The sequence below is a fragment of the Accipiter gentilis genome, chromosome 32 (genome assembly GCF_929443795.1).
Source record: "Accipiter gentilis chromosome 32, bAccGen1.1, whole genome shotgun sequence".
Lineage (NCBI taxonomy): Eukaryota > Metazoa > Chordata > Aves > Accipitriformes > Accipitridae > Astur > Astur gentilis.
Genome location: NC_064911.1, coordinates 6460737 through 6487436, shown reverse-complemented (window position 1 = coordinate 6487436; position 26700 = coordinate 6460737). Strand labels below are relative to the sequence as shown.

At 36.3% G+C, this 26700-nt stretch overlaps 2 protein-coding genes across 4 annotated transcripts in view; both read right to left on the bottom strand.

Moving 5' to 3' along the window:
- The window catches only part of TTC3 (tetratricopeptide repeat domain 3), a 255764-nt gene that overhangs the window by 96389 nt on the left and 132675 nt on the right, over positions 1 to 26700 (bottom strand). The gene's annotated exons all lie outside the window — the stretch shown is intronic.
- DYRK1A (dual specificity tyrosine phosphorylation regulated kinase 1A) overlaps positions 1 to 26700 on the bottom strand; it is an 89449-nt gene that overhangs the window by 44168 nt on the left and 18581 nt on the right. For all 3 annotated transcript variants that reach the window (XM_049835283.1, XM_049835281.1, XM_049835282.1), the window contains exon 2: positions 14024 to 14104. In XM_049835283.1, coding sequence (XP_049691240.1) covers positions 14024 to 14033 — 10 coding nt within the window. In that variant the 5' untranslated portion in view covers positions 14034 to 14104. The remainder of the gene's footprint in view (positions 1 to 14023; positions 14105 to 26700) is intronic.

Here is a 26700-nt window from a genome sequence, read left to right as displayed (position 1 = left end):
TATTGGGGCATAGCACCGTGTTCTTTATAAACACAGAAACTGTTATAAAGTTGCCACAGAGTTTAACTGCAGAGACGGCAGCTTTGTTTGCATATGCTCTGTTTTTCTTACAACCTTTCTAAATGGTCCGTGTCTACCGTACTCATGCGTCTGACATTATGGTGAACATTTCTTGAATTCTCAGTAGGCCTGAAAAAATTGACACACACCTTGCAGGAGAAAGGGAGATTAGTTTTCCGACCACAAAGCAAATGGGAGGTCTGCACCTGGGCACACTGCAGACTAATGATCAGGAACCAACTACCCCTTCTCAAAAGGCATACAATTTAAGACCGTTATCTGTCTGCTCGATTCTGAGACTGAAAAAAGTTATCTGTGGAGAGAATCTTGAAATTTCCTGGTGCTCCTGTCTTGCCTAGGGACTAAAGCTCCAACAAATAGAAGACTGAGCTGGATTGTGCTCATCATCCAAAACGAGGCAGCGTATCTTCCTGTCATGGGGAGAACGCTTCCACACAAGAATGTGACCTGATAGGTTCTTATAGCCTTGTGTAGTCTACATTGAAGCATTTTTCTTCACATTTTCTCTTCAAAGTTTCTGATATCGTATTTGAGCAACCTGGTTAGTGGAAGGTGTCCCTGCCTATGGCATGGGGGGTTGGAATTAAATGATCTTTAAGGTCCCTTCCAACTCAAACCATTCTATGATTCTATGAATAGGAAAAAACTCTGCCGTGGGAAGCTACAATTCTTTTACTTACAGAAATGCACTATCAAAAAATTTCAGTATACTGGCTTAGTGATGACAAAGGAAAAACTCTCATCTAACCTTGACATGTTAAAGAAATAACAAAGTAAGTGAGTACGTCTAGGCTAATATGTGCCATGTAAGAATATAAACTTTGTATGAAATACTATTATGAGGAAATAGAAAAAAACAAAAACCAGACCAACTAAAGTCCCCCAAATGAAAAGAAATAGTTACACTTCCACTTTTCCCTTTGTGCTTTTATCTCTCATTGGACATTCTCCTGTCTTTCTTTATCAAGGACAATACAGCTATCATCATTTTTACAGAAACCATGCAAACATGTTTCTGCATAAGTTCTCAAGACTGACCAGAATTCCTACTGGGAGAATGTGGAGCTTTATCATTTGGTTATCACAGATGCATAGCTGTGCAAACAAAGCTTTTGAAAAGCTCTTAAATAAGAATACAAATTTATTCATAATGTCTCAATCTGTTTCTACTTGTTTCTACTTTGGCGTAACTGAATATGCTGCCAAGAGTTAATCTATTTACTACTATAAAATATTTTTAATAGCTATCTATGTATATAATCTTCACAGTTTGCAGAGCTACCCTAAAAACTAGACTCAAATGCAAACCTGGGGAAAGACAGACACCTTCCCACCTTCTCTCGTTTTATATGTTAGCTTGACTTTCCCCAGCAAAATTCAGCTAGTTTTTGACAACCCTGATAAAAGAAGCTAATATTTCTTCATGATGCTGCTTCATACTCCACTCTGCTCTACTCTGTTCAAACAAATAAAGAAAAGCTTTATAAGAAACACTCAAAGACTTTCCATCCTTCTTCAGTTTATATGTATCCAAAAATGGCAGATATCTGAGTTCAGTTCATCCACTGGGAACAATTCATCTAAACTATCTCCTCTATGTTCATCAGCAGAAGAGGCCATTTGCCTGGAAGAAATGTGTGTGCGTGCATGCACGCACACGTGCATGCCTACTACTTTATTTCCGAATTCTGAAGGAATGATCACAGAGTCTCAAAGAATAAGGCTGAGAATCAAGGAATGTAACTTGAAGAAAGATCAATAGTGGACCCACACATACAACCCCCTTCTGTAATCAAGTAGATTAGATTCTGTCTACTCAGATGAGGAACTAGACAGACAGGATTTAATTACTGAAGGCCAGAAGCATGTTAGGCATACAGATTCATACTTAGAAGTTAACATGTTTGTCCTTTCCCCTGTAACTGTACTGAGGACCCCAGAATGAGCTGGAGAAAAAGAGACTCCCTGACTCTTCAAAAATGAGTATATTGATGCTTCTCTGTGGAGCATCTTATACACACACTTCTAATAACTTTCTAAGGCATTTCTTATTTTCAAAAACTGATCAACTCTTGCAGATAGTTCATATCTTTGAGTAAGGAGAGACAGAAAGGAAATGCAGACCTCTGTGAGAGGTTCTATTAATCCAAAAGGTGCAATAACTGCCTAATTACCTGGTCTTTGATGAAACTCAGCTGATTCATTAGATAAATAACCATGAAGCTCAGCCTGCTACATAGATTTGCTCATAAGACACCAATTCACTTTTCTCTAAATTGATCAAAAGGCTTAGGTAAGAGGGAGATTAACAATCTTCCTAATGGTTTACTGCAGCTTGTTGGAAAGATGAAGCTACTGCTAATCTGTTATTGAGGATAATGTGGATTTTTGATGGCAAAAAGATACTGCTAATAAACTCAGATCTTTGAAGAAAGTGCAATACAAAATAAAACAATAAAATACCGTATTAAAATACTTTTAAACTATAACCAAGCTGTAAATCATGAGCAAGTGTCTTTGTGCAAAGCAAGAATTCCATTCTCTTCTCTACCAAGCCATTCCCTTCCTTCCCAAAAAAATGGTGAAGCAGATTTTTCATTCATATTATATAGGCTATAGATCACAGAGTTACAGCACACAAATTATTCCTCAGCTGTCTCAATATACATTGAGTGTTTACATGCATCTGAGTTGAATACCTGTAGCGAGAGTGAAAGACTTCAAGTAAAAAGACGTCACTATAGATCTGGCAGTGTTTTTAACCCAAATCATTGCTCTAGACAAAGTTAGCTCCCAAATTCTATTTAAGGAAACTGTCTTCTATTGAAAAAGTGGAGTATTCAGCTAGCTACATTTTGGTGGCATTTTTTCTGAACAGAGAGTGTCAGAATTTTTGCATTTGGATGGCAGCCTATAGAGTCTGGATTCCTCCCAAGAAAAAAAAACGAAGTTTCACTTCTTGCCTTCCCCTGGAGCTCCACATGCCTCCATACATATAAGGAAACACCAAACAAACAAAAAAAACAACAACTACTTTTTGCCTTTCTCGAGATTCAAACAGTTGATGCCTGGGGCCTTTTGCTACCAGTATCTTTGTAGGAATACAAAGCTTAACACAGCATTCTAAACTGAAGTTGCAGAAACCTCACTTGAAAACTGACCAATTGATTTGGGTGTGAAACAGCCTCTTTTTCTGAGGAAAATCTCTTTTTTTTCAGAAGAGAAGTCATGAAGACCCATAACGTCCATAAACTCGACCTAAGCCAGAGGACAAGAACAACTTTACAGATACAATTTGTCAGAAGATGGAAGAAAAGAGAACTTTTGAAGAAATGCTACAGGAAAGCAAGCCAAAATTCTCTCAGGCTTTGTATGTGAGAAGGAAGCAAAGCAATATTCCTGCAGCTCCAGGTCAGGAAAAAAATTATATATATTATATATATTATGTATACATAACAAAAGGTAAAACAACAGTGTTTTCTTTGTTTTGACCAGGAAGAAAAAAACCTAGTCTTCTTCCAAGACAACAGCAAGTACAAAGGGAAAGGAAAAAGGATTCTACCAGTTCAGTAAACATAGAACTAGCAGCTGTGTACATCTATACTAACAGATTCAGGTGGGCCAAGGAAGGTTCCTAAACACAGAACTATGATCCACTGTGTTCATAAAACGTTAGAGCATTCACAGCATCCATTCCAACTAGCACTCTTCCCCAGTAACTCCTGGGAATGTGTGGCAGTCAGCATGTTCCAGGAATCCTTCCCAATAGGCAGCTTTCAGGCAGCCACCCAGTTTTACAGGCTACGACAGTTAACTAGCACAGATGTGTGCTGTTCCATGTGATCGGCTTCAGTGGCTGGGAACATTCAATTTACTAACAGAGAAGTGGGCCTTTTTGCCTGTGAAATTTTATTCTTAAATCTTTTCTGACTACATCTGCTCTTGCAACTCTTTTTTGGCACACTTTACAAACAGTGTCTTCTACCCTTCTTGAAAAAATTCTCCTTCCAAACAGTGAAAATGGCAAAACAGAAAAGGTTCAATTGTGAACACATTTTTTGTAAAATACTGGGGTGCAAAGAAAGAAGGAGGAAGGCATGTCAAAAGCTATAGTCTAAAAACTGCACTGCTTGCTTGAAGATTTTGGCCTGGTGAATCTGCTTCTTTGCAAGGTGCTTAATTTAAAAGAAGCTATTGAGATCAAAGGACAAGAACAATTAGTTGATATTGAGGATCACCAAGTACAAAACATATACAGGCAAAGATCTTCACAAACTAGTCTAAACTGAAGTACACAAGACCACCTTGTATTTTTTCAGTTATTTATCAGAATCATCTTAATGCTAGAATCAAAGTTTTCCTTCGGCATCTCAACATGCCAATTTTGAAAAACTGAATTTCGGAGAAGAATCCAGAGATGTGAACATGTAGCTTAAAAGAAACACTAGCTTTTGTACACCACCACCTGAGACTAAGCACCAGAAATACACTTAAACTATATGCTATGGATACATCATTTTACTCAGGTAGGTCTCCAAGAATTACTCAGCACTGTAAAATGATTACTTAATTTTACAGCAAAAAATTTTAGAAATGTATAACTTAATATTAAGAAACAAGAGTAAATCAATTAATAGATTACTGCTTTTTTACAATCTTTAAAGAGTTAACCCATAGCCCACTTAAAGCATCATCTTAACATAAAAATATGGAGCACTACCTAAAACAAAGTTGTAAATGAAGGTATGATGGACATCCGTTGCTTTTCACAGATATTTTGATAAACTTTAACAAGTGAAATATTTCAAAGGGCAAGCTCCCCCTTTCATTTCAAGGTAGCACAAAGCCTCCATATACTGAAAGGTACAAGACTTGGTAAATGGTTTTTTTTCTTCAATATTTTTTAATAAGCTGGTCTAATACATGTAAGCCAATATTCCATACCTACATGAAGATAGCACTTACCCATTTTATATTCAATCCAACTCACAGAGAAGGATCTCATCTACTTCTGAGAGACATTACTAGCAAGTAGAACTCATATTAATGTGACAGGTGAAATCATATATACTTTTACTAATATAGAAAAACTTGCAGTCTCAGTTCATACCATCTAGGCACATTCAGTGACCTTGGAGGAGCATGAAAATGGATGAAAGTCCTAGTACAGATAAGTTAGCATTTAAAAAAGAATCCATCAAAATATGGTTGTATTCATCCCGCTTCTTGGGCTTTTATAATCGCTGCTGTCTGTACAGGGATCTTCATGTATTGCCAGAAACAGTTATTTATTCCTCTGGAATGGTGAGACAGACCCAAGGAACTGTGGACTATAATCACAGTACTACAACAATTCTTCTCTATTCAAATGCCTTACTGCCTACATAACCAGGTAAAACATCACTTGTGTCCACAAACCAGGCAAGAATGAAATTGACTTCACCCACCTTTGCAAACATGATCCTTCTATTTCATTTCCTGGCAGAGCACATCTATCAATCCTTCTACATTACATTTCAGAGGTAGGCAAACAAGCAGCAAGTTCACTCCAAGATATTGACCTCAAATAGGCAAGATGCACAAATATGAAAATTCTCTGTGATGTTAATAAAAACACTGTGAGACAAGGTAACAGTGTTGGGTGGTATACCAAACTTTAGGTTGGATTCTCTGTTCACACATAAAGTGGATTCGGTAAGACAATGAAATAGAAATCAGGAGTATGCAAAAAAGAAACCAGTTAGAAGAACCAGAAATAACCAGTACAAGTAGAACTTAATACTATGCTTGCACCCTCAGTTTTTTAAGGGACCCTTAATAATCAATTTATTAGGAAAATCAGGCACCAATAGATTTCCATGGGGGAGGAGGAAATCAAGAACAAATCTCTCTCCTATGTCTGGAACAGAACTGCTGCCACCTGTTCCACCTATTCCACCTTTATACATTCAACAGTTGTCTTTATCTGCAATATACTAAAATTTAGATCTTCAAAGATATTTAGGTACTTAGCAAAATGTCAACAGGAGTTAGATGTAAGTATCAATGAAGTGCTGGGCCCCAGAAACAAGGCTTCAGAATACCACTTTGGTTGATCAATTTATGTTGTGCTGCATTTACCCACTGTTGCCAGGATAACTGAAAGGTCAAAACTGCAAATTTAATGTCTCACCACCAGTTATAAAAACAAATGATTGTTTCTTGCTCTCTAATCTAATCATTGTCCATAACAGCTTATCAACAAATGTGTATTTTTGAGAATAGAGCGTCAAGATGAAAATCTGAGAACTGAAACATTCCCAGTTTTACGACATTTTCCAAGCTTAATTACGTTCCTTAGTACAGGAGGTTTTAACTAGACCCACTTAGATTACGTCTGAACTATATCTAGTGACATACAACAGCTGACAAGTACATCCTTAAGTTGTCTTATGGAAATATCCAAGCTAATAAGCATGGATAGTTGATTGCATATTAAGACATGGAAACTATCATAAAACCTGGTGAGAGGAACACTTACTGCCCTACATGTAACTAGGCAAAAAACTCCATCATCAAGTCTTAGCGTATCATATGTTGCTTTGACAAGCTGGTAATACACTAGCTTGGCATACCAGTTAGGCTTCAAGCTAACAGAACGTGTGGTCACCACCGTATGGAATAGCATTTAATATAAACATATTAAAAACCATATATCAAGGGAATAGGAAACAGCTGGCTGATAGATACAGAAAAATAACAGTTTTTAAGAAGTCATAATGTCCAATTTCAGCAAGATTTATGAACAATGTTTGCATAGTTCTTGCACCTCACCTACCTGATAAAGTACTATCAACATAATTCCTACCAAGAACTATGAAGTACTCGGGACTGGCTGTTAAGAGAGCCATCCTATGGCTTCTCTAACTTAAAACCTAACCTCGAAAGAATATAACTGTTCATGGATGGAGGGAGAGGCCATTTACATCTGACTGCATGATTTATAAAACAGGATGCCTCCTACAAACATTTATTCCTCTGCTTATGGATTCTACATAGGGTATGCTAAGGAACCAAAGTGGTGCATGTTTAAGTTAAGCCACTATTAAGCTTGTTTAGTGCCAGGGCTGGTCAAAACTGATGAATTTCAGGTATTCTGTCTCCACAGACAGCAAATCCAAATAAAGCTATTGCTGTGTGCAATGAAAGATTTGCACCCTAGGATGTACTTTAGGAATGCAAGACTTCAGATGTGATTCTTAGAAAGCTGCAAAGGGCAAGCTCCTGAACTAGTGTTGCCCATTGCTGAATTCAAGGGAAGAAGCTTCCTCTGGATACAAACCAATGGCCTTACCCCAAGAAGCACAGGGCTAAGATTCACTTCAAAGCCCATCCCCACTCCTAACTTCACTCAAAAACCTCCCAACCCAGGCAAACAGTATCACTCCGTGAATGCAGTTTGCTATGGAAAGTATATGAAAACAGGACAAAGAAACCTCTCTGCAATATGATGCCTAAGACAGGAACACTCACACAAGCCAACACCTGAGTCAGTAAGTCAACATGATATAGCACAATGCCGAGACTATACTAGCAGCTCTAAATGCAGTCTAGCCATCCTATTACTGCGTTACCCAAGAGAACCTTTACTTTTCATTCACAGACTGAACACTCTGACACCACAGGGGCTTTTTCATTACAGCTGCTCATTTGATGACTTTAAAGGCTATAAGAAAGAATCTATATTTGTAGTGTTATGTTCATTGTAGACCTCAGGCATTCTCAGTGGACCGACCAACCAATAATTCTGAAAATGTGTAACATTTTTTATAATAATTAAGATAGTAATTCTTAATATGAATTTGAATTTTTTGTTCAGAATCAAATTTTTCTCAAGTCTAAATGAGTCTTTGCTCTTAGAAATAAGTAACAAATAAATTTCAGCCTCGCAATATAGCTGCTGGAGCATTACTGTTCATCAAAAAGAAATGCCTTCATCGCTTAATACTTTGTTGAAAGTTATCTCAAAAAAAAAGTTTTGAAAAGAGGACCACATAAATCAGGATACAAAATGAACAGAAATTACTTTTCCAAATTATTAAAACTAGAGGTGTGTGTCTTTAAGATACTTTTATTTCAAGCATTATGCAGAAACGTAATGCTTCTGAAAATGCAAAGCTCCTCTGAATCCCTATCTCAATGGTCCCTGGAGCTGAGAATATCTCAACTCTGCCAACACAGGAGAGGTAGACTTGGCTGCAAAGACTGGAGCTCTCTGCAGCCTCCCCTCTCCCTGCCCTCCTGAAGAAACGAGATGCTGTTGACTACTGCCACTTAATGCCCCTGTGAGCCCCACTGAGCACTCTTATGAGCAGCCTAAGAAAGAATATTTCAATTTTGCTGCAAAACACAAATGAAACTTCCAGACATGAAAAAAACCCCTAGACAACTACTAACAGGGCTTTCTACAAGAATTCACACCTATCTCTCTTAAGAGAGTTGCTCTCCCTTAAGAGGAAGCAAATTAAATAAAAACAGAGGCCTCTCAAGATTTTCTGGTTCAGATGCTTCAGTCTGTTCCTGAATAAGAAAAGTAGCATTCTCCACCAGGTGATACTTCCATGCCATAACCCTGGAACAGGATTTTTGTCAGTTGTTTCCTCTTAGATGAGGGCTGAAAACTTAAATCTTCAATATCATGGGTACTAAGCAATTTTGGAGGAGGGGGGGAAAAAAATAATCCCTTTTTCTTTTAAATAGGCAACTTCTTTTTAAATACGGATGCATGAATCTAACTTTAGCTGTCCAGGTTTTCACATTTCTGATCTCAAATACAGAAAGTAGAGCATTAATCTAGTCTCTTGACTTCAAGGTTATCATTCATTGAGGTCAATGACTCCATCTCTGAAAAGCAGAACATCCACTTTCAGTATGGTAACTGTTGCCCTTCACTAAACAACCGTGTTCAACTCATTCCTGACTGCTTTCTCACAACTGCTGACAAAAAACTAGCAGGCAGAAAGACAGCATGAATAACTGCTGAAAAGGGAATTATCTATGTAAAAACAGTGGTTAAACCTAAAAGTGGTTAAACGAATTCTTATTCATTCAAATTGCTCATTAACTATCTATATTTAAAACTTCCACTACTAATGAGCAACTCCATCTCTTATGTTATTTTCTTGCTATCTTCTGTTTATGTTAAACTTCTGTTTATCTGCCCAGCCAAGACCTGTATATCCAACAAAAACTTCCTGCAATGACACAATCAAATATGTGAAAAAGTTACTGACAGATAGAATCAGTCTAATTGGAATGTAAGTCACCAAACAGAAACAAAACCGGAACCAGCCCACACCGTGCTTCAGTATGGAATTAGCACACAAGCCAGACATTTGCTCCTTTACAACGCAATTGTGGTTTTATGCCAGCAACATACATCTCGCAAAAGACACTCCAGGTACACAATTACTTAAGTGGAAACACAGATAGTACTGTCATCATCTCCACAAGAAGATACAGGTAAGTAGTAAAAAGGTGATGCCCCAGTAAGGTTTTGGAATTCCCTGGTAAAACTTAGTAGTACAAACTAGTTCAAAGGCATATCAGCAGACCTGGTATAACATAACACAGATGAACTTCAAAATACAGAGCAGCAGTATTGGACACAATTTTTTTTTACTACAGAATAAGTGGCATTTTTTTTGCTTTGGTTTGTTTTTTTACTACTGACAGATACAAAAACATTATTCAAAATAGCTACAAGGCTCAATGAAATCAGTAGCTAAAATATTAGGAATATGAGATGTGAGAGACATGGCCCAATTCTAAATCTCTACTCTTACACAAAACTAACACCTGAACACTTTCAAGACTATAAATTCAACCCAATCCAAGAACATCCCAGAAGTCTTTACTCCGCATTTGCTATATTTTAACAAGCAATGCAGTTTGGCGAGGCGGGGGGGGGGGGGGGGGGGGGGAGAGGCAAGTATCTAGGCAAGTATTTACTACTTCATTGTTCTTGCACTATTCTTATTGAGTACTACTGGAATGTTGTTTTTTTTTTTCTTTTCCAAACATGATCAATGTTTTCCTGAAGCTAAGAGCAATACGATCACTTCCAATGTTTGATCAAACTTGAATATATAATTTTCACCTTTTATATCATTTGCTTGGTTCTCAACATCTCTAGTGCAATCAATATATTTTCATGATGATGTTAAGAATTTGATATAACTATTATTTTGATCTGTCTTCTACATTCAAATCTACCCATGGAAAGTGTGAATGTGTTAAAAAAAATAAAGTTAATACATGATAAATTCTACTGCACAATTAAAGGTAAAATAATCACCCTACACTTCTTTATAATGAATTTATATGATCAAACCTCTGGATCAGTTTATACAGGCATAAGAATTGGGCAAAAATACTGTAATATTTATATCCTACATATGTCTATTTAAGACATAACTGGTAACAGTTACACTGTTTCCATGCTGCCCTTAGTATGCAGAAATGTCCCAAACAATGTTGTTCAATGGTCTTGTGAGAGATTCCGGAAGAGATACCTGTTTGTTTTAATATAAAGTGCATCATCATCAAGAAGCAGTTCAGAACATGCAGACTCTTTTTCCTTCCCTTCTGCTTTCAAGAACAATACTTCAGCATTAACTGTTACCAGTTAATCTCCTTTGAGAGTTATCAGCGTGTGGTGTTAAGGAATGGATGCTTCTGGAACTTGTACTTTTGGTTTAGTAGATCTATACTGGTCCCTTATACTCTCAACTGACATATGAGTCCTGTTCTTATGAAGGTTAAGACAAGACAAGAAGCTTTAAGCTCTTCAAAAGCTTAAAGATCAGACAACTGATTATTTTTAGTTACATATTCCTAGGCTGCTGCTAACTAGAAAAATCAAAGCCAAAACCAGAAAGTTCTTTGTTACAGAACCAATCCATTTTTATAAGGTAGCCTCCACAAAGCGGAGGGGAAAAAAGTAACAGCCAACCACACAATTATACTCTGCTTAACAGGTGCAGAACAAGATGTAGCAATCACTTTGAAAACATGAACTTTAAAACACAAGATGAATTCTTGCTTGTAAGTACAGAGCACAATCCTGTATTTGATGCTACCACACCATAAAAAAACACTTGCTATTGTGATTATCAGCATAATAACTACAACCATAATGGTAGCAATAGCATTGGCACTTATGGTTCCTTCCTTTCACAAAACATCCTGGAGAGACTGACTTTCAAACTACAAAGAGGTAAAAAGAAAAATTCACGTTCTGAAAATATTTTTTTTTAATCACAAACCACACTCTAAGGCATTAACTTTGTTATCACAACATGCATTTGTAATGAACAAGCATGTCTGAAATAGAAATTTAGCTTTTCCTATAATGAGCTGAACCTCCAGCCTTCCTTTTTTGCAGCATTTCACTAAAAAGCTGTATAGATCCTATAAAATCTACACGTTAACAAGACTGACAAAAAGCAATTACTGAAAATCTTTCAGTTCTCCAAACAGTATCTTGAAGTGCCCTTCTCTACATGTGTCCTACATATCATAGGTGCTAAGAAAGGGCAAAACCAGAAGTCAGACAGGCTGCAAATTTGTTTTCCTGGTTAGTCAAATTGGAAAATAAGATTCAATATCACCATTTCTTAATATTTTCACTTTTTTTTTAAAGCAGTGGACATTAATACATTTCTGTGTTTTCAGCTTAAGTGGTGATCTAAAATTCAAGTATTCCAAGATAAAAAAACGTGAAAAAATCCTCTTCCTCAAGAGGATTGTTTCCCCCAGTTACGCTGTGGTTAATTTTAGGGTTTTAGAGTAGGTCAGTTTCCAGTGAAATGAAGAGATGCCCATTATAAGAAACAATTTACTTAGCCTATAGAAGCTTTCATCCTTTAGCTAAAGGTACCTTAGACAGTATTAGGGATCTCTGATCAGTCACCCAGATCAGTCACCCTCAGAAGCCAAGCCTTGTTGAAAATGCAAAAGACCTGTTCCTCTATAACCACAAAACCTTTCAATTTCTGGCCTGACCTCTCCTCAGCTACTTTGAACTGGAGAAAGATACCAGCAGAGTCATCATATGACTCTTGCTGTTACTGCATTACAAAATAATTACAGTACATTTTTTCATTTTAAGTCATGAAAATCATGTTTATTCTCAGAACCTCAGCATACTAATATTGGCTCTCCTAATAAACAGAAAACTGCAAATAAATCTTACTTGTCTAACTTCCAACTTATCTGACACATCATAAGCCTGCAAGCCTTTGTCAAGGTATGACTGTTTCTCACTCTGTATTTATCACGGGACTTCTAAATAAAGAATTTGGGCTTTAAAAGACAGAATTACTACTTAAAATTCAAAATCTTGTATACCTTTCTATTCTTGAAGCTAGTAATTCTACAAGCTCACCATCATCAGAAATCCCAGCCAAAACTGAAAGTGCCTAAGTTTTAAATCAGATTAACATATTCCAATATGAAACTTAATTCTCTCAAACAGTGTAAGATACATAAGGTACTATTTCACAATACTATCTTTCCTTTCAGTTCTGGGATCAATACTTTTAAAGCTTTCAAGCCATTTTCTTAATATTTAAGTTGGGCTATATTTTAATCTACACTGCAACAAGCAAATGACCTACAATGTTATCAATTGCAATGACTGCCTGCTAGACAGAACTCCACAAATTTGACAGAACATCAAAAGATTCAATTCTGAGACTTTAAATGTATTCCTCCAGATTTATATATTTAAAATAAATGAAATATCCCTTCAGAATATTTTTTTTCTTTCTCCTCTTCTTTGCCCCACCTAATTTTAGAACTCTTCAGACCCAGTTTTACTTGAGCTATCAACATACAACTTACAAACATTCAACTGAAATGAATGAATATTTAGTTTTCACAGAATGAAATATGCACTTACAGCATCTTGGTCATAATCCAACATGCTCCATGTAAATATACCCTCTAAAGCTGTTTATGCATGAACAGCTGATGCAACTGAAAACTGTCAATCAGGAGATGATCTGGATGCATACGTAAATCTATCTAGCTTTTTTCCCCAGCCCCAAGGATTCATGGGTTTTAAAGCCAAACAAGCAAATAAAAGATCTGTCTTATGTGTACTTCATTGTTATAGGCCTCAAAATGTAAGTCACAGAACTGTTCATTGCTTAAGTAAGGGCATTTGGGTGCAAAGAACTACATCAATCCTCCTGTACAACCTCAATTTTATTCTACTTCTGCTGATCATGATTTTTCATGTCAAAGTAATAACCATATTTCCAGCAAAACAGTATCACTAAGAATAAGCTATTTAATCTGCAAATACACTTGGTACGTACAGTATTTTGATTAACAAAAAATGGAAGAACTTCCCAAAACACCAATTTGAAGAATGACTGGTGACTTGCAAAGATCATCAGTTCCTTAGAAATCTTACAGTAACTGGACATAAGCATGTGATAAGGCATAGTGAACTCTTAGCTATTAATCTGAATGAAATGCTCTTTTTCAGATGAATCGGTAACATTTCTTTAAAAGAAAGTTAATGAATGATTGAAATAGTGTGTCACTAAACAGGTGACATACATCTGTTGACGAGTGGAGGGCATTAAAAGGGAGTAATAACAAATAATACAAGACTGAAAGCAGTACATTTAGTTAGCATCTTTAAAAGCAAACTTTTTTTCACATAAAACTTTGGAAACAATATTTCCATTCAGGGAAACCATCTTCTTCCTGGACAGTTGCAGAAGAGTTTCAAAGGGCAAAGCAAGATTTTGAAATTCTGCAGATTCTTAAATATTCTACTGAGGTTGGAACAACATAATTTTGGGGGTGCAGAGTATGGAATAGAAACAAAAAGTACATCAAGAACATCAAAGATTTCCCTTCTAAACACCCTTGAAAATAAGATTACCTGTATGCATCGTCTTCTTTCAAGTCTCATATCATCCTGCAGGGGTGTGGGGGACGGGGGGGAGTCCAGCAGCAAACAACACTGCAAAATGAAGAAAAAAGAAGTAAATGTAAATACAAACTAGTAAGATACCTAAAAAAAACCCATAAAACCTCCATTCTACTAGATCCACGTAGTGCTTAATTCAGGTATAACCGCACAGCTAAACCAAGGAAGTTCCAACAGAAAATGAAGTTTTCTGACAGTAAAAGTAGAGACAGACATTAGAAAGACTATCTTCCACTGACATCGATTGTTAGAAAAAAAAAAATTATCTATCAAAATTTCAGGGATTAACTTAAATTTTAACTGGTCATTGAACAGTTCTGAAAACTAAGGTCTTCCAAAAAAAGTTCTTCTCAGACCTACAAAAGTGAAATTATTGGTAGTTACCCATCTGTGCAAAGCCCTTAAATATATGGATTTTTACAGAAACACAGGACAATATTCATAAAACATGACAACTTCTGTAGGATTTTACCAAATCAACAAACTGTAGAACTATAAGTGCACATAAATCCATAAATGTACAAGTCCATTTCTTCCTCATATCTCACATGAAATTGCATTAGGTTCACCTTACACCAAATTAAAGTATGATCATAAAAATAAAATTATAACTTTCTACAAGACAAAGAGATATAAAGGCATGAGTTACTAGGAAGAAGTCTAACAAAAGTTTAAAAAAATGGTGGGATTATGAAAAGAAAAAACAAACAAACAAATACCCAGCAACTAACCAACCCCTGGGTCAAAGTATTTTTCAAGTATTTGCTTTTCACCTGTTCTCCGACAAAACATCATTGGTGGTCTACAACCTATGAAAACATCAAAACCACTTAGAAATTAATGAGAATTTTAGAGAACCTCTGCAAATTACCTAACTGCTCAAATTGTAGAGTTTAGATTATTATTATTTAGATTATAATATCACTCGTATTTAAACACCTCCTGATTTATGTAACTCCAAGAAAATGCGTCTAGCCTAAAATGCGCTTAGATACTGCAATGTGAGCAGAAAACATTGCAGTTCACTCCATTTCTTCATTAACAATGACTGTTTAAGTCCTGCATATACCCTAAACCCAGCCAGCTTTTCTTCCACCACACTGGCTTCTTCCTAGTGCCACAGAAATGTGACATGCACACAAAGACATGCGCACACAAAAGGGGGTGGCAGGACAACAAGGAAGAATTACTTTTTTAATACACATAGGAGCATATGTTGCTGCGGTTCTATTGTTATTTTACAAGCAGGTGAATTCTTTCTGTCATGCCTCCAAAAGATGGAGGAGGCAAACGAAAAGTGGCCATTCTACATCATGAATCAACAGCCTTAGTTTTTTACTGCTGAAGTTCCACAGAGACCTAGAGCATCACTGCCACATCCCCAGTAGCCATAAACTTGGCAAGGCTGATGGGTACTGCCTAAGGCTACCCAAGATCCCACAAACTAGGCACTCTCATGCCTAAATCGCTTCAATGTGGATTAAAGATTTGGTCTGGTATGTATGCTAAGTGTAAACACCACACAGACAGCCACAGTGTCTTCCACTGAGCTTAGTCCCACTAAACTTAGCAGAGGCAGTCACTTGTATTCAAGTATAAGGAAAAAAAAAAAAAAAAGAGGAGAGAAAATTCTTCTCTTCTTTACACTAAATAGTCTCTGGATTTAAACAAACAAACAATAGAAGTCCTGTATGTCCAGCCTACACGGGTGTCTTTAGGCTACAGAGCTACAGTCCCATTTTTGAAAGCTCTCTGGCCAAGATACCTTTTTTTTTTTTTTTTTTAACCTGCAGTATCTATGTACACCAGGATTATAGAAAGCCTCTTCCAGTAGTAGCTGCAAGGACTGAAGGCATCACTCTCTTGTCTTTACCACCTTGTAGCTCAAATACAGCAAGAATCACCTCTCATTTGCATCAGTACAAGGCTAGTTTCAATACTAAGCCAGCTTAGTTCAAACTATCAACAAATACAGTTTGAGCAAAGCTAGCTGATTTTCAGCCAAAATAGACTGTAGAGCATTCATACATTGTCTTCTGCCAGTTCCACAATGGGAATGGTAAGCTCCAAAAGCAGCACATTAGCACATCTCCAGAGCTTTACAACAGCCTAATGTTGTATCAAACTGACTGCAACGCTAGCAACATACAGCACTGTCGTGGGCAACAGACTGCCAACTCTATTCCAAACCATAAGAGGAAATCAGCTGATAAGAGTATACTATCTAATAAACACAGAGACTACCAACCTATAGCTACAGAACTTGAAATCACACAGCTGCTTTTGTCAAAGCAGTAAAGCAACTTCATACATATGGGAATCTATGCTTTTTGCTGATACGAAATCTAGAATATTTTAAAATCACTTGTAATACTAACTCTGAAACAAAGTATTTATCTTGCAAAGAATTCACAAAGGTGTAAGAAAGGAGAAACCACACTGGAAAGGTAAAGCACACAGACTTGAATTATTACACAATTTAGAAGATGACATTAGAGCTACTGACAATAAGGAAGAGTTGCTGATGTAACTATAAAATCATTAACAGTTTATTAACAAGGAATCAATACATCTGCCCACTTCACAGCTAACCAGCAAAATATATCCATCACAAACCAATACAGCTCTCCAACAATTATCACATTCTGAAGAACTGGACAACTAACATGGAATTAAGAACTGGAGTAGAAAAGCAGGTGTCTATTGTAGCACTGTATTCTAATAAGGGACCCACAACACAAAAAGTAATTTTAAAACATTAGTGGAGAAAAAAGACAATGAGATACTGTGATGGTAACAGTATCACAGACACACAACATAAAAGGGTAACATTTTAATTATTATTTTTTTTTTAATAGAGACAACCAAATCACATATAATAGCTGCAGGGGCAACACATTAAACTCAGTAACTGAGTGTCTTCTGTTGTGCCTCTGCATTGCCAAGTTCTTAAAACCAAAAGACCTTTTACACAGCCTGTACAAGGGCTTCCTGGTTTAGATAATTGATGGTAAGAGGAGGCAAGAACAAATCACATTCATCACACAGTCTGTAAGATCATTACTAGAAGAATCCCCTTAGTAATAACATATACTGGGCTTCAAGAACCCAGTTTGATCTACTTACTGGTATAGAATAGAAGTGAATTGGGAATAAAGGAGTAGAGGGAGGAAGAGATGACAAGAAAGGTTGAAAAGCAAATTAAGGAAAGTGATATAGCAAACAAAAAGAATAAAAGCTGAAGTCTTTCATTTAAACAGAGAGCAGTTCTTAGAAATCAACTGTGTTTGAAGCTACCATGGTAAAACTTTACTTCATGCTTTTATTTCCTATTTTAATTACTGTTGCTTTCTACTCTTCATCTTTCCTACCCACACAATGCTCCTCTGATCTACTCAAAATACAGTTAATGGGATTACCTATCCAAAGCCACTCCACATTCATGAATAATTTCAAGTGTAGAGTTCAGCTTTATTACAAAATGTTTAGTTAGATAAGCCAAAGATGCTGAGCACATTTTATCTCGGGTTATACTCCACCATATTATAAAGACGGTGACTGTGAAAAAACAAAGCTTTCATGAGTCTCTGACTTTTCCTTACACCATAAACCTAGTTCACCTATTAGCCTCTCTGAGGACTAATGTTTTATTCCAGTGTATTCCTTAAGAGCATCCACTCCTTCCTTCAAAACCCTCAATATCCAACTTATGTCAATAGGTTCACTGTAAATCAAAGTCGGTTTCAGAACAATCATACTTCTAAAAACCTAAAAGTTCAAGTGCAAAAACCATTACTAACATCTCTCTGAAGAAGTTTCATCCTCCTCCCCCATTTCTTCTCTTTTTTGTGTTTGCCTGGATATCAATCAGATCATGAGTTTTTGCAAATGGGGACAATTTTATTACATATAAGCACAGTAGGAAACCAGCTCAGCTGAATCTAGATGCAGCAGAGCAGTAAGACTATTTTTTTTTAAACTATATTATTTCATAAACTTAAGAATGCACGTAAGTTATACAATATGTTGCATATTTATTTTCTATAATAGATCTTAAAGCATCTAGAGTTAAAAGATTCTATCCAATTCTATCCAATGCAAGTTTGCGAAGTGCTAAAGGCAACTCTCATACACACCTTTAAAGAAAAGCTACATTTTCACTACAATTTTGCTTTAATTTTAAGCATATATGAAGAATTCTTTGGATTACAAATTTAGAGAAGTTTTCAGAATATCAACAATAGCACACCCAAGAGCTTGAATTAAAAGAGAAGTCTGCTGGGGAGGGTTTTACTTTTTACATTTTACTGATTAAAACACTTTGTATGTAGATTTATTTTCCTTATTCAATATCACTGTATTGTAAGATTCAATATGGCACCTTTTGCAAACCAATGACAACAAGCTTCTTGACGTTTTTCCTCTGTGAAAAGGTTATTTGTAATTTCTAAAGTCATACTCATGAAGCACCGGAGAAATCTTTACGAACCTCATGACTACACAAACTGCTGTGAGAGATGAACATAATTCAGGTCACTGACCTTCGGTAAATGCAGGCAGGCCTGTTGCTAGCAACATAAAATATAAATACTTACTTAGAAGCAAAAATATTTGTTTATTTACTAGGAAAATTATCCTGAGGTATACACCATTAAATTGAGATTATTAACATACTGGAATATAAGGGATCTAGACATATATAAATCTATACAATAGCAATTTCTTAAGCTGCTGTTATTCTGCATCTCAGCAGCCTATTCTCAAAACTACACACAGACAACCAATGACGTTGCTTCATGTAAGACATACAGGGCAAAAGATTCACCAAATACATCAGATTTATTATGCAGTATTTTAATAATACACCAAAATCTGAAGTATAACCAATACTACTGAAATTTAAAATAAGTAAATAAATCTCACAGGGTGTTAGTGATTCTCAACTTCTGGGACTAGTTCCCAGAGAGACACAGTTGAGGAATTCCAAATCATTGTTTTTATGGTACCTAGCACATACAGTGTGTTCTGTTACTAGGTAAAATCCCATATGTTTAGATGTACAAATTAACATACATCTGAAAACCAAACACACACATACACACCCATATTTACTGTTTCTGTTCTACTTATATATAACATCACATCTGTTGGTCCCAAGAAATAATTCACAAGAATGAAAAGGGGAAAGAAAAAAAAATTAATAGAAATCAGACTACTTCATATATCCAATGTACAAAGTAGAAACTCAGTACATCATCTCGGGTTCTCCCACAAAATCACACACATAAAATTAAAAGCCAATATGGTTTCAGCATGAAAACCCAAAATATCCCTCCACTTTTATGGTCACCTGCATGTTTCCATACCTGATAGCCAATATACAGAGTACTAAGCAAAATACAAGTAATTAGTGACCAGCATCACATTTAGCATGTTCCCAAAGAAGTCATAGATCCCTGTCTCCACATTTAAGTGCTTTGGTGTTATGGAAAACTTATTACCTGAATGTTTTCACTGAAATAGTCAGCAGCTACACTACCACTATCTTTAGGTTTTAAAATTCATAATTCAATAAGAAAAAATAATATACATCTCTTCAGTTTACTTTGCATATTCAATGGAACCATGAGCACAGTCACTTTCATCTGTCAGTTTACCCCAAGCTTAAGAAAGAGAATCTTAAAATTTGGGGAAGACGGCATTTTTGTACATGACTGGTTTCCAAGTTAGAGTGAAAAGACAACAATTAAAACTGAGTTTATACAACACTTCACTGATACGCCATTCATCCTCAGACCTTGTATTATACTTTGTACTCTCAACGAGTTTTAAATGCACGCTGCTAAACTAGAAGGCTATGCTAGTTTCTAGATCAGTATGTGCGAGATACTTATGAAACAACTGCATCTAAACCAAAACACACCCTACCATCATTTTTCTTGTATTCTGTAAAATTATTTTCAGTGTTCCTAAAAGCACTAGTTCCTCTAAAAAGACTATACTGTGAATGACTAGTTTCACTCTTTCGCTAAATTTATAACACGTGATGCAAGAACCCATCCTTTAAGTGTGAAACCATGTAAAAGCAGTTTTACTGAAATGACAAAGTTTCTCACCCAAATTCAAACCTGGCAAAGGCAGAACTACAGTTGCAGTAGAGCAATAATTTCTTTTCAGCAGCAGTACCTCTTAAGCATCCTGTACCTTTTCCATTGCTACCTGCTTGACTGAGACAGTGCTACTATTACAGGATCACTCAAACTGCACTGGGGAACTGACCTAGGTGGAAAAAAGCAGGAACATACAGCTGGGACAAAAAGAGGCTTTGGGAACTGACCCAGGTGGAAAAAAAGCAGGAACATACAGCTGAGACAAAAAGGGGCTTCTTAGACTGGTATTGGTGTCACAATATTAAACATTGAAGTGCACCTAATTTTATCATAGAAGGACCTAAAATGGTGTCAAACCAGTATTAATTCAGTAAGACTTCAAAGTGCAATCTGAATCTCTGAAATATCTGATTTATAACATATAATTTTTTAAACATTTCCTTTTTATGAAAAGAAATGCATAACTTCTAAAAAATATAATGCTTTCCTTGTATATGAAGGAACTGGACAGTGTAAAACTTACACTTGACCCATGCAGCCAGACAACTCGGGATTTGTTTTCTAAATATTTGTTCATGTGAACCCCAGAATAAAGTCTATGGTTTTAGGAGGAATTAAACTGACACAACTGGGGAGGGGTGGTCGAGAAAATGAGAGGAAAAAACCCCACACTTATGCTAATATAAAAGTTCAAATACTTGAGATTTGTTAGATAATTTGCATATGTTTCTTTTCTTACTCATTGACTAAAAACATTAATTTTAGAAGCACAAACTTAAAATATTTTTCAGTATACTGACCATATAAGGAACCACAAATTAGACGGGGGAGTCGTTCTTTTTTCCACCCACTTAATAGTGTCAAGCAAAACAGATGTGGTTATGTTTCAACTACTTTGGAACAGCAAAGTCATGCCACTGTATTTACATACCCCCCCCCGCTCAATCAAAAGAAGCAAAGAGATGCTACAGCAGGACTTGCCCATCCTCTGAAATATCAGCTAAAACATTCACAACTGTTGGATGGCACTGAACTCTTATAACCAAGTACTTGCTTCTGTACTGCTTAATGGCCTCACTGAGTACAAATGCAATTACTAAAGTCCAATTTACATGATTCTTGAAAATAATTCTACCTCAAATTTACATAAGCATGAAGACAACAGCATTCCAGGAAAAGGAAGGATATTTATGAAATCCAGGTATTTTTTAATTATTTCTATGTCATCTTACAAAAATAGATGTATGTAACAATCTAATTTTTTGATGTTAACACACACATACTACCTATGATTTCCTTAAAAGGTGACATCTGATAAGCAAGGATTTAATTTCTTTTTAGAAATAGAGCCATTTTAGTTAATATGTTAAACATGAACTAAAAAGTAGTGTGTGAGTAAGTCATATTTAATGTAGAACATCCATGAGGGCTGTAAACTAGTTTACCCAGAGTAATGTGCTCTCACAGTTGTGAAATGCTTTTCAGAGCTGAGATTTTTCTATAGGTGTCCTCAAAAAGATTGATCATTTCATTTACAAAAACTGTTCCTGTTCCTTGTGGTTGGGAAAAGAACTTTAAAAATGCAAAGCAAAACACATGCCACTATATGTTTGCATTCATCAGTTTAGAACTTTAGACCTAAAAAGTCTCAAGAGAGTATAACCTTCCTACGACTCGTTGATTTTTTCAGCCATAAAGCAAGCAAGCAAACAAAGAATTAAAGGAACGCTTAAAACTTCCACAGAACATGTCCAAACATCACTCAATTTACAGATCTTTACTACAATCTTGATCCTACTCCAGCTTACTATTCTTCCAATTTAGTGGTCACGAACTACTATTTCCATTCTTTGTTGTAGCCTTTATTTACAAAACAGAATCTGCTTCTCAGAGACCTGGCAAGTGAGGGTACTCAGATGCAGCTACTTCAACTTTTTAATCCTAGACCAGAGTTGGGACAGCACTTGTAGTGCGTTCCCGACAAGCAATGTATACTGTAATGCTTTCACCTCTCAAAAACTGCAAGAGCTTAGATGCACATTATACTTAAGTATAGATACACATGCACACTACATACATATGGGAGGTAGGACGTTTTTTCTTCCCTGCAAATACAGACTACTTTAACTGCAATGCCTTTATACCGATGAAAACATAAAATCTTATTTTTCAACAGGGGAAAACAAGAGTTTCTGTCCAAAAGTTTGCTGAAACAGCTATTTAAAAAAAAAAAAAAAAAAAAAAAAAAAAGAAAAAGGAATTCCAAGCAAGGGAAGAAAATAAAATGGGCATCTGAATGGTATAGTATTTTCACAGCTACCAGGGTTTTAAACAAAATATTATGACACATTTAAGAGACTTCAGCTAAGTGACCCACCCATATCAAATTCAGATGTTACTGGGTTTTTACATCATTACTATTTCCTTATTTTAACTGTTTGCTTTTTCTTTGCCCCTTTTAATTCTTCTCTGAAGCATGACAAACTCCATCATGCTGCAACGTACATGTAACAGGAACCAGAAATTAATTGTTATCATCATGTTTCAGTAAACATTACTGTAACAGAATTGATCAAAAACAGAAAGAATGTAAAATCTTATTCAGACCACAACACACTCCAATAATTGTACAGATTCCTAGAAAATGATCTGCAGATCTGCTATCATATGTCTAAATGAAAGAAGACTACTTCTCCATTTCAGCTTTGGCAGCAGATAGTTCCAATGTTACTTTCAAAGATGATCTAAAGTTACATATTTCAAGTACGTTTATAACAATCTAGATGTTCACTGCCCTGAAACAGTAGCACCGCTAATCTTGAAGGCTTCCAAAATATTTTAATACATGGAGATATGCACATCTATAGTCTTCCAAATTTAAAAAAAAAAAAAAAAAAAAAAAAAAAAAAAAAAGAACAAACAACTAACCACACACAACTGTAAACCGCTGGATAGCTCCATAAATAGATGGTGCTTACCTGTAAGACTTCGGGTAAGTGGCCTGCTTCAGCCATACATTGGTTTGTCTGCCTTTTTAAATACTTTTTAATCTTTTCAAACACACCATGGACTAACTGCTGTTCAACTGATTCCCGTATGACAGCTCCCATTGACAAGTGCAATGCCACAATCTACCTTTGCTTTTCATTATTCAGGAGATTTAGACTGGATAGGTATACACATAGCTAGGTACTCTCTGGTCATGTTAACCATATGCCTGGTCTTAAACCAGACTTCATCCCATAAATCCCCACACCTTCTGCTAAAGCAGGTATACTTCTGATATGAAAAGTGATAATGGAGAAGTACTGCTGATATCCTTTCCACTTTAACATGATAAATCAGACGTAACTGCCTAAGCTTCAGTTTAGGCTGAAAAAGTGAAGCTTGTCTACTTCCAGCTTGTATCCAAAGGAACTTAATGAAAATATTTATTTATCAAACATCAGAATTTTCCTTAATGCATCTATCAGACTTCACCCACTTAGATGGGTTTTTCTCAGGACACTTGTTCAGAGAAGTTTCTGAGCCACTGCACCTAAAAGGAGCAGAAAAAGGAAGAAATTTCTTCAGTTACAAATACATAATCATCCCAGAAATTCTGCAGAACTCAATATAAACCTTCTCTAAAAAAAAAATCTCTAGCCCTTAAAAATCAATCAACAAGCTAGCCAAATCATAAGTCTTTCCAACAAGACTTCAGCCACAACATCATTCTGATGGTAAATTCACCAGTCACTAGGAAAAAAATATTAAAATTACTGTATCTAGAGTGCAATCATTTAAGAAGCCTGCCATGGAGCATGGCCTCAGCTTTAAGCTTTCTCCTTTTTTTTTCCTTCTTTGAGGGAAATAGACAAGACACAGTCTGTCCTATCATCAGGTGATGATTTTTATGCAGGACAAGTTCACAGGCTTCACGTTTATATTAAAATAGTCAAACTGAGTACTTCAGAAATAGGGTACACGCTGCCTCTCCAGAAAGGCAAGGGAAGAGACTGATTTAGCAGGTTGACAGCAGCAACCAAAGCAGTTTTGGCTCACAAATGCCTATTCCTAGAAGTAACTCTAAACACACTCTTGAAAGTGGAAGGATATCCTTTTTCTCTGTTTGCCCACCTCGAAGTCCCAGTGCATTATTTCTCTTTTTCTACATGTCCCAAGCATAGTACTAAAATGGAATATGGAATAGCCATGCAATTGTCGTAAATGGGGACATAACCACAATTTCAGTTTGGTTACAGAACTCAGATTTGCCTTTTAATTAGATCTATCAATGTTAAAAGGCACTTCAAGGGAATTTTAGGATTACTTCTAGGATTTCAGGATACTGACAAAGTAACTGGGATCCTAAGCTGACTTATGGGAAAGAGAAGTAAAAAGTTTTTTAAAGAAAAAGAGGAGGAATCCCTTATTTCCAAAATTACATATACCATAACTACTCTTCCAGCTCTTTTTAATTTGGAACCCAAAAGCTCCAGCTTTTGCCAGACATGTCAGTACAGAAACACCATGTTTAAAAATCTTGTTCAACATGCTTTCAGATAGCAGTTCATATGAAGTTCAATAGCTCTGAAAATTGACAGTGGTCAAGTTCAGGCTCCATGACAACCAGATGCATTCAACATTGATGGTGAATAAATTGAGTTATTTAATTAAAATAAGAATTCTCAGGCTGCTGTTCCCCAAAAGCCAAAGCTGATTTAGATTTGGCTGCTGTGTTCCCACCCACACCCCTCCGTGCCCTCAACCACTCAGCGCAGGCCCATCTCTTGCACCACAGCTGGCACCTGCCCCAGTCTCGCTGAGTCAGTTCTGCAATTTAGCATGATGTGAAATATTCACCTTTTTTGATCAGTTTTCTGCTGACTCTGCACAGCTCCAGAGCCCGAGTCTGACTTTCAGCTTAAAAATCTACACATAAATAAGAACCTAATTGTTCTTTCTAGCACATGCACACAGCTAACACATCTATATTCTGCATAATACTACTGATCACAGAGAACTTCATTTGCATTTTTGTGCAGTCTTTGATGTTCTGGACCTTTGAAACTGTCAGTTCCTAGGTCAGGGCCAGGAGTGCAAACACTGATACTGGAAGTGAGGCAGCCATGCTCTAGGACTGTGCTGGGGTAATGAATAGGGCATTCTGCTCACAGAGGGAGAACCTCATTGCATTACGCATTGTGTGACACAGTAAAATGGTGGATCTCACCTAAAAAGTTCACTATCTAAACAGACCACATTTGTCCACAGAAAGACAGAAGTAGAGACTTCACAAATTTTAGCTATCTATAATAAGGTTTGCTGGATAGGCTAAGAATACAGTATAATTAAGAGCAACCTAGCTAAAGTATTTCTAATAGTTCTTGCCAAACTGCTACAGAGCACCTTGAAGACCACAGCTAACATCTGGTTTGATACCCATAGCAGTAAGACCCCACCTCTACTTCAAGAACCCAAGTGAAATGTGTACAGGCTTTTCTCTATAAAGCTTGTGTGTCTAATAATAGTCTACATAAACAAGTTTGAAGAAATAAATTTAATCAGATGTGCCAACTACAAATTTCTCTGATGCTGGAAAGCAAAATGAACAAAACCAAACTTTTCACCACAGTAAAATCCAGCATCCTTACCATTCAGCTTTCAATGTCCCACTCTATCTACACACTTCCATGATATGGTTTAAGTCCTAATTCAGGCTCAGGTTGACCAGTGTAACAGTAGCAGAGAAACTTGAATTCTAAAGCAAAACTAATTCTATTTTGGATTACTGCAGCAATCACATAGGGAACATTATTTCTATTATCTTAGGAACCCAATTTAGAGGAGCTACAGAAATGCACTGTTTTCAAAATTCAAGACACCTCCAGCATAAGCACAATACCATGTATTTCTTATAAATTGCACTTACTACGTACACACAAATACATTTCAAAAATATCACAGAGTATTTGTATTTCAACATATGAATTTACAAATGCAAAGACACACAATTTAACAGATTAGGTCTTCAGAAAGTTAACCTAATTTCACTATTAAAAAAAAACAGTGTTAAAGCCCCTTAACAAATAACTGAAGAGTGAGTAGAATATAATCCCACTGATACAAAGTATTCTATGTTCCATCTATACTCTCCCACACCCTCTTCATTTTATTCACCTATCTTCCTAACTTGGTGGTTGTGCTGCATTTCCATAATTCACATTATATCTTTCCACTGAGAAAATAAAACATTATGCAGAACCCATTTCCTGTAAAATGGGTAAGCACTGATTAAATCCCAGAAAGTTTCTTTTTCCTCTTCCCTTAAGGTAAGCACACTAATCACTGGATTGGAAAGTCATGTTTCCTTTTCTCTCCCTCTGTCCCATGATTTTTTGGTTACATGGGACTCAAGGACAGTTGCCAAGATCATCTGAAAAGCCAGGTGATCTAGGTATTCTCATTGGAGTTGAACTCAAGTTCGGATTCTCTCCATCTGAGGAACACACTAGACTGCCAGGAAGGGCAGCGGTC